Genomic DNA, 16,557 nt, shown 5'->3' on the forward strand with positions numbered 1-16,557 from the left:
TGGGTGGCTCAGATGGTTAAGCGTCTGCCTTCGGCTCAGGTAGCGAAAAAAAAAAAAGACTTACTCTACAAAAGATACTGTCAAGTAAGTGAAAAGCCAAGCCACAAACTGAGAGAAAATATTTGCAAAAGACTTATCTAATAAAGGTATCTTATCTAAAATATACAAAGAACTCTTAAAACGCAACAACAAGAAAACTGGGCCAAAGGCCTGAATAGATGCTTCACCAAAGATATACAGATGGCAAACAAGCGTACGAAAAGATCCTAAACATCATATGTCATTACGAATTACAAATTAAAACAACGGGATAACTGCTACATACCTATTAGAATGAACAAATTCCTAAATGCCTGACAACAGGAAATGCTGGCAAGGATATAGAGCAACAGGAACTGCTGGTGAGAATGCAAAATGGCACAGCCATGCTGGAAGCTAATATGGCAGTCTGTTACAAAATTAAACCTACTCTCACCATACAATACAGGAATCATACTCCTTGGTATTTACCCAAATGAGCTGAAAACTTCTGTCCACACAAACACCTGCACACAGATGTTTATAGCAGCTTTATTCACTACTGCCAAATTTAGAAACAACCAAGATGTCCTTCAGTAGCTTAATGAATAAATCAACTGTGGTACATCCATACGATGGATTACTAAGCACTTGAAAAAAAAAATCAGGGAACCTGGGTGGATCAGTCGTTAAGCGTCTGCCTTCGGCTCAGGTCATGATCCCAGGGTCCTGGGATCGAGTCCCACATCGGGTTCCCTGCTTGGCAGGAAGCCTGCTTCTCCCTCTCCCACTCCCACTCCCCCTGCTTGTGTTCCTGCTCTCGCTCTCTCTCTCTGTCAAATAAATAAAATCTTTAAAAAATAAAAAAATAAAAAATAAAATAAATAAATAAATAAATCAAACCATGAAAATATAGGGGAGGAATTTTAAATGCCTATTACTAAGTGAAAAAAGCCAATCCGAAAAGGATATCTACATACTATATGATTCTGACTCTAGGACACTTTGGAAAAGATGAAACTATAGACACAATCAGAAGTTTAGTGGTTGGCAGGGGTTGGGGAAAGGAGGGATAAACGAGGTAGTGAAACTATTTTTAGTGCAGTGAAATTATTCTCTACAATACTATGATTGTGGATATATGTCATTACACATTTGCCTGAACCTACAGAATGCATAACACCACGACTGAACCCTAATGTATAAACTATGGGTTTTGGATGATAATGATATGTCAACATAGGTTAATCAGTTATAACAAATACACCACTCTGATGTGGAACACTGACAGGAGAAGCTGTGCAAGTGTAGGGGCAGGAGCTATATGGGACATCTCTTAACTTTCTACTCAATTCTGCTGTGAACCTAGAACTGTTCTAAAAAACAAAATATATTAAAAGAAAATTAGGCAAATGATGCTAAAATTAAGAAATGTTTTCTGAGCAAAGAAAAAATCCAGGGCACTACCAGGAAAACATCATTCAACAATGAGGCTGAGGGTATGACTGAAAACTCTTTCATTACAACTTCAAAAATATTAAAGGTGGTGCCTCAGACTATTAGTCAGTCAGCCAAAAGGCCCTTGAAAGACATTACAATAAAGCTCAAACAATAAAGCTTCTACAAAATTAAGGGCATTATCCCTCAGCCTTGTTACTAGAAACCCAATGTATACAAGGATTTATCTCAAAAAAAAGTGTGTGTGATTTTTGCTCAAAGGAATACATCTCAATAGAATTCACGTAACATCCACAAGATTTATAAAAGACTACTCTTTTTATTTAATATATAAAAGATTTAATATATCTTAAATGAAGAGAGACTTTTGGGACCCCAAAATTCCACTGACAGAAAGCTGAAAAAAAACTCACCTTAGAAACATCTGCTATGTTTCATGAGAAAAGACAGAGGTACAAGAAAAAGCACAGAAGGTAAGGCGAAGAATCATAAAGAATTATTCCCAGGCTTAAGATCTAATCAAGAAACTTCCAGTATGTGCCCATCTGGATCTCAGAATTGCTATGAACTAAGGACACCTTTGCATCTTCCATTTTTCCCCTTTTAGAACAAAACTATCTATAGCAGTTATCCTATACCTGTCCCCCACTGTATGTTCGGTATTGCAGGTGGGGAGAGGCAGATGGAGCAGGATGGTACTCAAAGAGCTGTGCTTGAGGAAAAACACCCAAGTAACCACATCTAAGCCCAGACCTGATTTAGATGATGAAATTCTGCATTTTAAGATGATATAGTAACAGAATGAGACATGTTAGGCCTTGGGAAGCACTGGGTGAACTCTGCATGTGGGAAGAACATGAACCCCTGGAGGATGGAGGGCAGACAGTGGCAGCCAACTTCCCACCTCCTATTATTCACATCTTCATGTAGTCTCCTCCCACACAATGGCGGAGTTGACTTGTATGACCAATACTAAACAGGAGAAGTGATAGTATCACACCTGAGAAATTATAACATTGTGGCTTCCATCTTGGGTGCTCTCTCATTCTATCAGATCACTCGGTCTTGGGAAGCCATGTTGTGACCAGCCCTATGGAGGGGCCCAACTGGTACTTAAGAGAAGCTTCCTGCCAACAGCCACAGGAGTGAGCTTGGAAGTGGATCTTACAGACCCAGTCAAACTACAGATGACTGAAACCCTAGTTGACACTGTAACTACAACCTCATGAGAAATCCTAAATCAGAACCACGCCTAAGCTGACCCTAAATTTCTGGCTCTAAGAGACTGTGTGAAATAATAAATATTTTTCATTTTAAGCTGTTAAATTTTGGGATCATTTGTTACATAGGTACAGACGACATGTAGTTAAACCCCAAGTGAACTAGTGAACACCACTAAAGCTCCCAGATTCATTCATTATCATCCCTGAATTGCTTGATTTTCCAATTCAGCAATAATTTATCTCCTATGTAAGGAAGGAGCTTCCTTTAGATTTACCAAAACAAGAATGTTTTCTTTTACTGTCTTTGGACTTAAAAAATTAGCTTACATAGCTTAATATTTTCAGAATTAACGGTTGATCTGGCTGAAAGTCTTTCTTCATTGAGAAAGAAAGAGAGAAACCTTACATTTTTAATTAGAACAGTTAAAAACACAAACACATATGCTTGTTTGGATAAAACTAATTATGCATGCTTCCTACTGAAGGAAATATTCAGAATAAATAAGCTTGTTTTCAATAGTTTGTTTTTAATGATAAAACTGAAATGTCTAGTTTTTTAAAAGTACTTGTAGTATTCCTAATGCAGATAAAATTTCCGCCATTATAATCACTCACACTGATCCAAAATAACAAAATACTACCTATAAACAATAATATTCTAATCACAATTGTCTGTCAAATACATCAGCACAAATTGATTCATCATATTAGTAACCTAGAAAAAAGTAGGAAAAATTCTAAAAGAACAGTGTACAAATAAAAAATGCTTTCATGCTGGCAAAAAAAAAAAAAAAAAAAAGGTGCAAAATGGTCTCTAGTAAATCCAATTTTTGTTGGATCCAAACCTAGAGCCAACCGGTTTAAAATTCTGGCCATAATCCAACCTATAGGAAAGACCCTACTACAGCCTTGACAGCAGCTTAGGGGAGGTTACTTCAGCACACTGGAATTTAAAAAAATCTATTTTACAGCATAAGCTGTCACTCTAAGAGGGAGTCTACACTGAATGCCGCACCCCAATCACTGGAGGTATCAAGAAAATAAAAGTGAAAGGGTGCAATATAGCCATAGAAAGGCAAAGACAAACAATTACCCATTTAAAGTCTGTATAATTCAGGAATCAAAAATTTAAATGTCTATAGACACCAGAAAGTTAACAGTCAATACAGGCAGTGAGTCCTATAAGGCATAAGATTACACTGTATGAATGTAAAGCCTGCAACAAACTGGAAAACACATAGCTCATTTCAAGCGAGTTGCAATTTGCCCCACTGTTGCTTCACAGAATGAAGACCCAGTGTGACTGGAACTTTCTATTTCTCAGGGGAAACAAAAAACCTAGATATTTACTTAAATTAGCTGAAAACTAATTTTACAACATCAAAGATTGTGCAGGTCCATTTAGCCTGGAGATCTCCAATTTGCAAACTCTGCTCGGTGCAGTATTATAGAGGGTATAATTATCTCATATTTCTCCCATATAGCTCAATAACTTCCAGGGCAAAAACAGATATATCAGTAATAAAAATAAGACTCCAGTGATCCCACAGAATAATAATTTCCCAGAAAGTGGAATCAGGTCAAAAGTATTTTCCAAAACCAAGCCTAAGATAAATACTCCAACATTAGAGAGTGTAAAAGCAAATGAATCAAGATGATTAATTTCCAAACAACTTGAGTTAGTACTATAATAATTTCCATAATATACACAAAAATGATGATACCATGAAGAATGGGTAATTCAAATCAAGAGAGTATGTCACTATCTCAATCAAACTTTTAACTTTTTAAAAATGCCTTACTTTGAGTTGCAATTTTGGTTATAATTCTAGCCTGTCCATATTCTAAACAAGGCACACAAAACCAAGCTATGCTTTATACCTGAAAAGGGTATCACTTAACACTCCTTCATTACCTTAATATTAACTCTGAATTGTTTTTTTAAATAGAAGTCGTGTGTTTAGCCACATATAGTATCATTTTTGCTACTTTCTGATGCCAAAAGGCGTATGAGGGAAATGTGATTAGCAGGGGATAAGAATATCAGCCACACCCTACAACAGTTAATAGTTACACTGTTGGGTATTAGTTATGATCATTTCTGTAATGAGCTCGTAGAGGGCCTTACAAGGGCCCAAATCCAAAATCTTAGTCTTATTAGCATCTCTCCAACCTCCAAACAAATCAACCCTGAGTACATTATCAATCTAGACTATGCTTAAAATAAATATCCTATCTGCTATATAAAAATGGAAACATAAAATAAATGCTTTGCTTCAATGATGTGTCTTCACAGTGATATTTTTCTCTACAGCAAAATTATCTACATTATCTACACTGCAAAAATGAACTATTCCCCCAAAAAGGAGACAACAATACAATATCAGAGAAAGCAGCACAGTACTGCTGTCTCTGCCTTGTCTTTAACTTAGCTGTGAAACCTTGAGCAAGTCAGTCATCTGCCATCTCATCTGTACCAAATTAATCGATTTTAATTTGCCAAAGAGTTATGAGCAAAATTGTGGTACAATTTTTCATTCATTACTTTAAATTAATCGGCTTAACTGAGCTTTATAACTGAAATAGTTAGCTAAATGTAGTACCCCAAGAGTATTTTTTAGACAATGATAGTGTACAAAGTCATTCAATAGTTAAAAAAAAAAAAAAAGAAAGAAAGAAAAGGTGTTACCTTGAACTACTAGACCATTAGCTATTCTGGACAAAAAAAATTCCTTTCCTTCTCATAAAAATAATCCAAAAAAAAAAAAAAACCACCTTTTTTAACAATGCTGAACACTATTAAACTGCACAATTACTCATTAAATTACTTAAGTAAACCTCATTATTCTATGGATGGAAATAATGTGATACATTGTCTGAAAAACTTAGCTTACTCCTGCAGGACTGTACACACTGCACACCTTCCAAACATTGACTACTGAGCCAGATGAACTGACAGACACATTGCACTGATACACAGTAGGTCTTACTGAACTACTCAAGGCCAAATGGCTGACTTCAGAACCATATGTTGAGATGTAGCTGGTGATTTGCTCTCTCTCACCTCATCCCCCATCCCATTCCAATCTGTGGAGCTGTATTAGTTTGTCACCTTGGTTGCTGAAACTTATCTCCTCTGCTGCCAGTTCTGCTGCTTATTGTCCATCACTGTTACTGATGTCCTTTGCCACTCCCCACCTACCCACATCCCATTGCTATACTGCTACCCAATACTTCTTTTTTCTGTTTCACCATTTTTTAAGGGAGGGGGAAGAACAGAGGGAGAAAGAGAATCTTAAGTGGGCTACATGCCCAGCACACAGCTGGATGCGGAACTCGATCTCACAACCCTGAGATCATGACCTGAGCCAAAATCAAGAGTCAGACGCTTAACTGACTGAGCCACCCAGGTGACCCTGTTTCACCATTTTTGTCTCTACTGTTTGTTTCCAGGCTTCCAAGTCCCAGAAAAAAGAGATCGACTTCATAGACACAGTCAGCCAATCAATATACTCCTTTCCTTCTAATTAAAAGAAAAAAAAAATCAAAGCAGGTCAGAATGATCCTTGGCTTTTCTGAACTGTTTTTATCACAATCTGATACTCAAAGGTTCATTCATTGTTATTAAAGATGCTTTATGGTCTTTTTTATTTCTAAGTTTGGAGTTACTATAGATACTTGTCTATAGATAATTGAAATTTTTACAATTATAGTATTGTAGGGTTAAAAATTCCAAAGGAAACATAGTGGGGCTGCCTTCTTAACCTTTAGACGATTCACCAAAAAAAAAAAAAAAATCCAAAAATTTCTATTAAAATCAATCTTAAAATAAATGAATAGCACTCCAAAGAAGATATACATATGGCCCCAAAGCATATGAAAAGATGTTTAACACCTCCAATCGTTAGGAAAATCAAAACCATAGGAGATCCTACTTCACACCCATTAGGATAACTATTATCAAAATAAAAAAAAAAGAGAGAGAGAGAGAGAATGTGTTTGGCAAAGATGTGAAAAAGTATTTTTGAAGACGTAGAGAAATTGCAACCTCTGCTCATTGCTGGTACGAATGTAAAACAGTACAACCACTGTGGATAATAGTAAGGTGATTCCTAAAAAATTAAATACAGAATTGACATTTGATCCAATTCTGGGTATATAGCCAAAAGACATGAAAGCAGAAACTCAAACAGGTATTTGCACACCCCTGTTCAGAGCAACCCTTATTCACAATAGACAAAAGATGAAAGCAACACAAGCATCTATGGTCAAAATGATTTAAAAAACAATGTGGTATACACATAAAATGGAATATCAACCTTATAAAGAAAACACAATACAACATGGGTGAACCTCGAAAATATAATGTTAAGTGAAATAAGCCAGTCACAAAAGGATAAATATTGTACGATTCCATTCATATGAGTTACCTTGAGTAGAGTCAGGAAATTCAGAAACAGAAAGTAAAAGGTTGTGAGAGGCTAAAGGGAGGGGGGGACAGAGAGTTAATGTTTAAAGGGTATGGATTTTCAGTTGAGGAAGATGGAAAGTTCTGGAGATGGATGACAGTGATGATTGCATAACAGGGTGAGTGTACTTAGTACCACTCATATACACAGTTAAAAATGTTTAAAATGGTAAATTTTATGTTATGTATATTTTACCGCAGTAAAAAAGATGAATGAAAAGTAAACTTTACAATAGGGTAGAAAAGTAGTTGCTATTTAGTTATCCATGGCTACTGTGCAAACCTTATCTAAGACAGCACAAGTAATGTATCAACTGAGTAAATGGTGCTTAACTTCATTAGTGCCAATGAAGAGCATGGAAACATCTCTAAATATCTAAGGACTTCAGATTGTCCTCATAGAGCTGTCTGGGAAAGTTGAAAAAAATAGTCTGTCAATAAGTAAGATCTCTCATGCACACACCAAACCACTGAATAAATACTCATTTTCGAGATTTTTAAACCCTAATGCCTCCATGCCTACATCATTGCTATTCTCGGATATACCAAACATACTCTTGCCTCACCACGTTTTGCTATCCTAATACACCCATCTCCCTCATACCTGCAGAGTTCACGCTCTCATTTTATTCAGATGTCTACTCATATGTTCCCTTATCAAAGAGGCTAAGCTTGACGATCCTATATAAAATAGTATCCTCTGTAATTCTCTCTCCGCATAAAGAGCTTTATTTTTCTTCATAGATTTTATCACTACCTGGTATACACGTTTACTTGTTAATTCTTTTCTCCATCCACGACAATGTAAATTCCAGGAGCACAAGGACTGCCGGAGTCCAGCTCCAGCCAGGGTGGGTCTCTCGTAGGAAAGGACGGCGTCGGCGAATGAGGAGACACAGACACAAGGTCAGGTTGCAAGCATTTCCTCCTGACAGTCTCAGAGGAACTTTATTTATACGTTAGGATATTTTTGTCTTTCCAAATCTTAGATCATTTTCTGGATTACAGCCATAGCCTTCTTTCATTTTTCCTTTGTAATGATTAACATGACCTTTATTGATTTCTGCTTATTGGCTTTCGCTAAAACTAAAAACAATACGCAAAGAGAAAGGTGCTAGACAGAGCGTGACCCTTTTGTTATTTTGTTCTATAGAAACTAATTCTTTGTGGAATTAGTTTCATTATGATTGCTTAGATAGGCGTAACTAAGGTGAGTAGTCACTTTATCATGAAACCCCAGAAATATTCCCACAATTAATAAAGATGGCCATAAATAAAATGAAAAAGAATAGCAGGAGCCAGCCCAGAAATATTCCCACAATTATAAAGATTGCCATAAACAAAATGAAAGAGAATAGCAGGAGCCAGCTGTGGAGTCTCCTGTTTTCAGGATCGTCCCCCATACTTGGACTTTGTCAAACAGCATGAGTAGCTTGGCTCGCGCCAAAGGACTTTGTCTATTTTGTTCACTATGTACCCCCATCACCTAGAACTCCACCTGACACATCGAGGGTGGCCAATAAATATTTGTTAAATGAATAAACAGATGTGATGCTCACAGCATAAAATCATATTTTCCTTTTGGTCTTGGTACTATTCTACCATCTACAAGCCTTGAACAGCCACCAGCCACTGCCTCAAAGCCATCCAGAATGGGAATGATTAAAGTGGGAGGAGCACCTAGTTTAAGAAGTCAGATAGAAACCTGGTACCAGCACTGACAATAATACCTTAATTAGGCACTTCAAACAGTGCTTGCTCTCTGTTTCTAAATACCCTAAATGAATACAGTATATCCGCCCCTGACAATATGGAATAAAGTATAAGTATAAAGAATTTACCTCTAACACTGCTTTAAAACAAAAAGATACCATGTGTTGCATAATAAACATCACAGTGCATCTGTTTGGATGAACATTACAAGGCACTTGCTAGTCTAAAAACCACAGGATTTTCCCTCTACAACTTCTCAGAGGTAGGGAAATACACAAATGCAAGAACACTAGTTGTTAATAAATACAGACAAAAGTTAAGTAACCAATTTCTTGGCCCAAGAGATACACACTGTGGAGCATGAGAAGAATATGTTAAATCTCTGGATGAGGGAGAGAAAAGAGTGTTTCCAATATATACCTAACTTTATTTCAAAGTCAAAAGTTTAAAAATCCATTCCAGTCAAATGTCCCACCAGCGCCCATACATACATGTTACAAGTTTTGAGAGAATTTTATAACTGCACTTTAATTTTCTGTCTGCAGTGAATGGCATCTGGTAAAGCTTCAGCCATTGATTATAATTTCTGTAGAAAAAATGTTTAATCAAACAATAAATACCGTCCCTCCTGAGAAAGCATACGAGGGCCCATTACTCTATGGTCTCTAGGGCTCACCGAACTCCACATGTTCACTTGTAAGGACAGTCAACCAGGGAACGCACGTGTTCTGCCCCGCCTCATAAGTGAAAATGGCAGGTGGAACCTGCCCTTCGGCGGGGTCCCTAAATTGGGTACACCTGTGCGCAAGGCACGCAGCGTGATCTGTGGGAAGCCTGCGGCCCCGGGGCCAACAATCCCCGCCCGAGACCGACCAGGCCAGCCCCTTCCTCTGATTTCCGCCCGGGCCTGCCCCCGGAGCTCATATCCCCGCAAACGCAGGTCCTACCTGAGCTCTGCCCCCAGCTACAGGGCTGCGGGGGGAGGCGGGAGGAGGCGTGGCCTTCCAGCTCGCCAGACGAACTCCCTCGTGCGGTTGTTATGACTTTCCCTCTCGGGATCCGCGCCCCGACCAAGTTCGAGCTGCACTTCCGGGGTCCGCAGGCGACTGAGACGTCATTGCGCATGCGACGACGGCTGCGACAATCCGGAAATGGGCGGAGCGTGGTCGCTAGGTTGGTTCCTGTGGAACTAAGTGGGCTGGGAAAGGCTTGTGGGAGGTAAGAGTTGTCCTGTTATTTCCCCCTGGCCTTGCTCGCTTTTTCCTTCACCCTTTTTTTCTAAAGCGGGAGACCCCGCTTCCTGAGTAGCCTTGAGGATGGGGCCACCTTGCAGCCTCGTTCTCCAAGAGAAAATTAAAAAGTAGTTGTGAGACTGTCCATGCAGCCAATTGCCCACTCTCCCACTCATGTTTTATTCATCTTTACCCACTCCATTCCGCTCCAGAAAAGACAGAAGGTCGAAACTTCTAGATTTGGAAGATTAAATTTACTTCAAAATTATGACTTATAAAGTAAGAAATTAAGGTTTGGCTCCCTGACCCTGCTCTTTTCCTATTTCCTGAGTACTAGTGGGATGAATGAGAAACAGTTTTGGAAACGCAGCCTTTATGGGAAAATTCCTGGTAGTAAAAATTTCTCAGGAAAATCCTTTAAATGTCCTACAAAGTACAGAATACATAATGCTAAAAATAAAGTCGAGATCTTTAATTCTTATACACACTTGAATGTGAGACCTCTTAGGTAGTTGAAATGTTAGAATAAAAGGAGAGTTTGTGTGTCAATATCCGGGCATTTAAGCAATCAGAAATCCAAGGGACAACTCTTAATCTTCATCTTAACCATTCAGCAGCATTTGACACAGTTTAATTACATCTTCTACTTGAAACTTGATACACATTTTTCATTTGACTTTTGTGAAATCATGGTGCTCTTTTGATTCTCCTTTGCTTGATTCCTCCTGGTTTTTTTTTTCTTTTTTTTTTAAGATTTTATTTATTTATTTGACAGCGCAGAAGCAGGGGGGGCAGCAGGCAGAGGGAAAGGGAGAAGTAGGCTCCCCGCTGAGCAGGGAGCATGACTGGGGTTGGGCGGGTGGATCCCAGGACCCTGGGATCATAACCTGAGCTGAAGGCAGAGGCTTAACCGGCTGAGCCACCCGGGCGCCCCTCTTCCTGATTTCTAAATGTTATTATGCTCTAGACCTGTTCCCTTCTTTTTTTTTTTTTTTTTCTTTTTTTTTTTTTAAAGATTTTATTTATTTATTTGAGAGCCAGAGACAGAGATAGCGAGTGAGAACACTGAGCGGGGAGGAGAGGGAGAAGCAGGCTCCCCACTGAGCAGGGAGCCCGATGCGGGGCTCGATCCCAGGACCCTGGGATCATGACCTGAGCCGAAGGCAGACGCTTAACCGACTGAGCCACCCAGGTGCCCCAACCTGTTCCCTTCTTTATCTGTCCTCATTCCGCAGGTGATCTCATCCATTTCCTTCATTGTCTTTTACATAACTTCACTATGCTGATGGCTTCCAAATATACATATCCAGCCCTGACTTCTCTGATTACTATACTCACATATCCAACTTCTTATTCAACATATTACTAGGATATTTAATATGTGTGTCAAACTCTATATTTTCTACCTCCAAAACCTGTTTCCTATTGCATATCTCTCCATTTCAGTAAATGGCATTAGATTCTTACAGTTGTTCAGATTATCCTGATTCCTCTTTCTCTAACATTCCATGTCCAGTCCCTCAGCAAAATCTGTTGGCTCTTTTTTCGAAGGGTATCCTAAACCTAATCAGTTCTCAACACCTATACAGCATTATTCTACTCCTCAATGGATGCTGTAATTGCCTCTTAATTGTTCTACACACTTCTATTTTTGCCTTCCTACAGTCTAGCCTCCATTTGGCAGCTGTAGAAATGCTTCTAAAATGCATGTCAGAATGTGTTACTTTCCCGGTCAAAACTCTTAAGAGCTTCTCTACTCAAGTAGAAGAAAATCCAAAATTGTTTTCATAAAACTCTAAGATCCTACATTATCTGGCCCCCGGCCACTCCTTGCTGCCCCTGAGGAAGAGGGATATAAGAGATTTGGAGATGTGGTGGGGTGAGGCTTGACCAGTAACCTTGGAGTTTGGGAAATGGCAGTCCCAGAGGTGATTACCCAGCTCTCTTGCCTGGAAATATTTAAAGGGAAGAGACCGACTGAGGGTGCCTGTGATGACAAAGAGATAAAAACTGTCGAGTTTTCCCAACAGCTAGTAGACATGTTGGTACATGGCTGCTGTATTCATTTTCAAGGACTACCAATAACAAAGTACCTTAAACTAGGTGACTTCACAACAAAAAATTACTGCCTCACATTTCTGGAAGTTAGAAGTTCAAGATGAAAGTGTAGGCAATGTTGGTTCTTTCTGAGCACTGGAGGGAAATATTCTTCCATGCCCCTCTTCTAGAATCTGGTGGTTTGCCAGAATCTTTGATGTCCCTTAGCTTGTAGATGCATTATTCCAGTCTCTACCAGTATCTTCTCATGGCATTCTCCCTGTGTATTGCCTCTGCATCCAAATTTTTGCCATTGTGTAGGGACTCAGTCATATTGCATTGGGGTACACCCCAGTGACCTCATTTTAACTTGATTATCTAATGGCCTTATTGCCAAATAATGTCATTTGTGAGGTACTGGGCTTAGGACTTTATTGTATCTTTTCAAGGGGACACATTTCAACTCGTAGCACTACTAGAATTGTTTTGAAAAAGAAGTGAAGTGTTTCTAGTAGAATGAAAGAAAGGAAAAGCAACCAGGGAGCAGAATGAAGTTGTGCGAAGCCACCAGGAGAGGATGTGCATGGAAATTTTGACATGCCGGCTGGAGCATTCATTCTGTGTATCTGGCAATGGCAGTGTTGGAGTTCCAGAATTTGGGTGAATCTCCAAAATCTTCAAAACCATCAGCTCTTAGGCAGTTATTACAGAGGGCACCATGGTTTTCCTTTAGCCTTTTCTTCTCCCACCCCTAAGCTGATGCTAATGGGCTTCAAGGTAACAGAGTTGAGTGTGGAACGCAGAGAAGTAAAATGTGGTAGAACCAAGACAAAACAGATTTACCCTCTTCCTTCCAGTCATATTTGTGGGTCAGGCCTATGCTAGGAAAGAGGACACTTTAAAGTAAGTTAGAGGCTTCCAGTCCAATATGTAAAGAGTTTGGAGCTTGGTCAGTCACTTCCATCCTCACAATAAGAAAAAAGCTGAACTAAAAATCAGCAACTCTTTCTAGATCCATGAAAGATTGAGGTCAGCAGGAAAATTACTGACTCCCAAATTGAAGAGACAGGCAATTAAAGAGCACAGTTTAGAGGGAGCAGAAGTTGGCAGCAGGAGTCAGTATGGGTAGGAACACCCTAAACTGCGATTGATAAATTGCTGAAGGCTCACTGTGGACTACCATGAGAATTTAAACTCATGAACTAGCTTGAGAGTTAAAAACCTCAAGTGGTTCCACTTGTGGGGATAGGGAGACCACCCACATTTTCCTGAATTTTACCTTTAGAAGCTCTACCAGGTTTTTACTGTGAAAATAGGAGAAAAATCCTCTTCTGTCAGGGGAAGAGGAAAAGTGGCCATTTTGAAATATGCCTAGAGCTATCTGTTTTCTTTATCAACCCTGCCATTAAGGGGAACTATTTTACCTAACCAACTGGAGGTTTATCAATCTAGAGGAATGAAAATACTCAACCCCATCCCACTCTAGTCTTTGAAGTTGCTGGGGGAAGTGTACAACATGTAGGAACAGAAGGGGACTATAAACAGAGAAATGAAAACACTAAGGAAGAATCAAGAGGAAATGCTAGAAAACTAAAACACATGAACAGAAATGAAAAATATCTTTGATTGGCTCATAAGTATACTGGACACAGCCAAGTAGAAAATGTAGGTTGAAATATGTCAGTATAAAGTTATAAAACTGGCGTGCCTGGGTGGCTCAGTCATTAAGCGTCTGCCTTCGGCTCAAGTCATGATCCCAGGGTCCTGGGATTGAGCCCCGCATCAGGCTCCCTACTCGGCGGGAGGCCTGCTTCTCCCTCTCCCACTCCTCCTGCTTGTGTTCCTGCTCTCACTATCTCTCTCTGTCAAACAAATAAATAAAATCTTAAAAAAAAAGTTATAAAACTGAAATGCAAAGAGAAAAAAAATGAAAAAAATAAGAGAATATCCAAGTACTCCAGGGAAATGACAAAACGTGTAACATAGGCATAATAGGAAACCTAGAAGGAGAAGTAAGAAAGAAAGGAATAAAAGAACTATTTGAAGAAATAATGACTGAGAATTTTCTAAAATTAACGCAGACACAAAACCCACAGATCCAGGAAGCATAGAGAACTGCAAACTGGATAAATAAGAAAAAATCTATACCTGGACATATATATTCTAAACAGCAAAAAATCAAGAACAAGAAAATCTTGAAGCCAGACAGGGGAAAAACAACCTTGCCTACAGAGAAAAGGGGATAAGAATTACATTGGACTTATCTTCAGAAACTATGCAAGAAGAGAGTAGAGTGAAATATTTAAAGTGTTGAAAGAAAAAAAAAAAAAAACATAGATTTTGATATCCAGTGAAATTATTCTTAAAAAAGTAGAAGAAAAATAAAGACAGTTTCCCTTCATTTTTGTCTGTCTAAAACTATCACCAGTGGACCTGAACTGCAAGAAATGTTAAAAGAAGTTCTTCAAAGAGATAGAAATGTTATAGGTTGGAAACTTGGTTCTACATTTAAAAAAAAAAAAAAATTAAGGAATAAATAAAGGTAAAATTAAATCTGTTTTTCTTATTCTAAATTAATATGACAGATAATACTGTTCAAAATAATACTGTCAACATTGTGTTCTATAATTAGTACTTGTGGATAGGTGAAATGAATGACTGCACTGTTACAAAGGACAGGAGGGAGGAATTGAAAATACTCTGCACTTTCACTATCCATGAAGGTGTATAGTGTTAATTTGAAAGTGGGCTTAGATAAGTTGTCAATGTATATTGCGTACTCTAGGGCAACTGCTTTAAAAGTTTAAAAAAAGTCATATGCTGAGGGGGGAGAGGAAAGAAACTGAAATCACATAAAATGTCCAATTAAAATCAGAGAAGGCGGAAAAGAGTGGAAGACAAAACATTAAAGAAACGAAGGAAGCAATGGGGCAAAGAATAGAAAACATTTAAAGCGACTTTGAGATCATATTCCACGAAGAATGAAGGGGGGGAATCGGAGGGGGAGATGAACCATGAGAGACGATGGACTCTGAAAAACAAACTGAGGGTTCTAGAGGGGAGGGCGGTGGGGGGATGGGTTAGCCTGGTGATGGGTATTAAAGAGGGCACGTTCTGCATGGAGCACTGGGTGTTATGCACAAACAATCATGGAACACTACATCAAAAACTAATGATGTATGGTGATTAACATAACAATAAATTTTTTTTTAAAAAATTAGACATTTGAAAATATCCTGCTGTGACCAGAAATGCCATAATGCATGCCTAGCATAAAATCCAGGGATAGGGAAGAAGATCTGACAAAGCAGGTTTGGATTGTAGTAGTAGAAAAAAATCTAGATTTTACTGCTTGTTATCCCACATCACCCAAGTGCTGCACATACAATATATCAGTTACATCCAAATATTTATGTTACAGAAACTATAAAGTTTAAAATCTTATGTAATATCTATAAAAATCATGTTTTCAAGGTTGGAATGGTACTTCCTCATTGGGTTATTACTACTGAGTAATTCTTCAGTCTCTTCCTGGTACTTTTTCTCTTTAATTTATTAACTTTCCCTTCCAGCTTATATCTAGTCTGAAATTATTTCTGATTTTCTATGATTATTTCTATAAGCACAAAACTTACTCTCACTCTTCTTCATTCTAATCCTCTTATGTACTGATGTTGCCATTGTGGGCAACCTGGTTATTCCCAAATATCCTCAGAAACTTATTCTCCCTCTCAGTATTCAATGAAACTTGATATATTGGATGTTAAATGTGGTCAGTAGGCTTTTAAGATACATTGCCACATCCTTATAATGAGCTTTCTTACACACACACTACATACTGTAATAAATCTTAGCTATAAGTACAAGTATGTAATGAGTCCTGTGAGTTCTAGTTAATCTCCAGAGGTAGGCATGGTCCTGAAGACTCCCCCAACATAGTTACCCATTCTGAAGAGAAAAGACACAATGGAACTGATCTCAAGATGACTCATTGGAATCATCAAACAAGACTTTAAAAAGCTATTATAACTATGCTTAATGACAGAGAGGAAAGTATACTCATACAGAATGAAAATACAGGAAATCTCAGGAGAGACATAAAAAGTGTAATAAAGAACCAAATGGAAATTCTGTTATGGGAAAATAATATGAAATTATAAAAAATCCACTGGTTGGGCTTAACAGCAGAATGGAGATTGTGAGGAGAGAGTCCATGAACTTGGAGATAGATAGATACAAATACATTTGTATCCTACCTATGCATAACACAGATTTCTCAAAAACAACATTACAGAGAAGATTTTGAAAGCAGACAGAATAAAATGACACATGTATATAGAACAATGATCTATATGATCACTGTCTTCTCATCGGAAACAGTGGAAGCCAGAAGAGATTAGATCATCTT

The 16,557-nt window shown here is 38.4% G+C and overlaps 1 protein-coding gene and 1 long non-coding RNA gene across 16 annotated transcripts in view; one reads left to right on the plus strand and one right to left on the minus strand.

Moving 5' to 3' along the window:
- Positions 1-10,016, minus strand: part of ARB2A (ARB2 cotranscriptional regulator A) — a 405,614-nt gene extending 395,598 nt beyond the window's left edge. For 3 of the 15 annotated variants that reach the window (XM_064596382.1, XM_064596387.1, XM_064596378.1), the window contains exon 1: positions 9,828-9,977. Coding sequence is in view for 9 of the 15 variants with exons in the window: in XM_054512868.2 (XP_054368843.2) it covers positions 9,828-10,005 (178 nt within the window). In the remaining 6 variants the exon portion in view is untranslated. Of the gene's footprint in view, positions 1-9,827 lie in introns of all 15 variants that reach the window. The other 12 variants (XM_054512892.2, XM_045898586.3, XM_054512880.2 and 9 more) reach the window with 8 other exon arrangements.
- The window catches only part of LOC129046466 (uncharacterized), a 111,827-nt gene continuing 105,227 nt past the window's right edge, over positions 9,958-16,557 (plus strand). Inside the window, exon 1 of the long non-coding RNA XR_010413154.1 lies at positions 9,958-10,098. This is a non-coding gene — a long non-coding RNA (uncharacterized LOC129046466). The remainder of the gene's footprint in view (positions 10,099-16,557) is intronic.

The sequence above is a fragment of the Mirounga angustirostris genome, unplaced genomic scaffold (assembly GCF_029215605.1).
Source record: "Mirounga angustirostris isolate CCGP_5_RB_7025 unplaced genomic scaffold, mMirAng1.0.hap1 SCAF_7, whole genome shotgun sequence".
NCBI classification, from domain to species: domain Eukaryota; kingdom Metazoa; phylum Chordata; class Mammalia; order Carnivora; family Phocidae; genus Mirounga; species Mirounga angustirostris.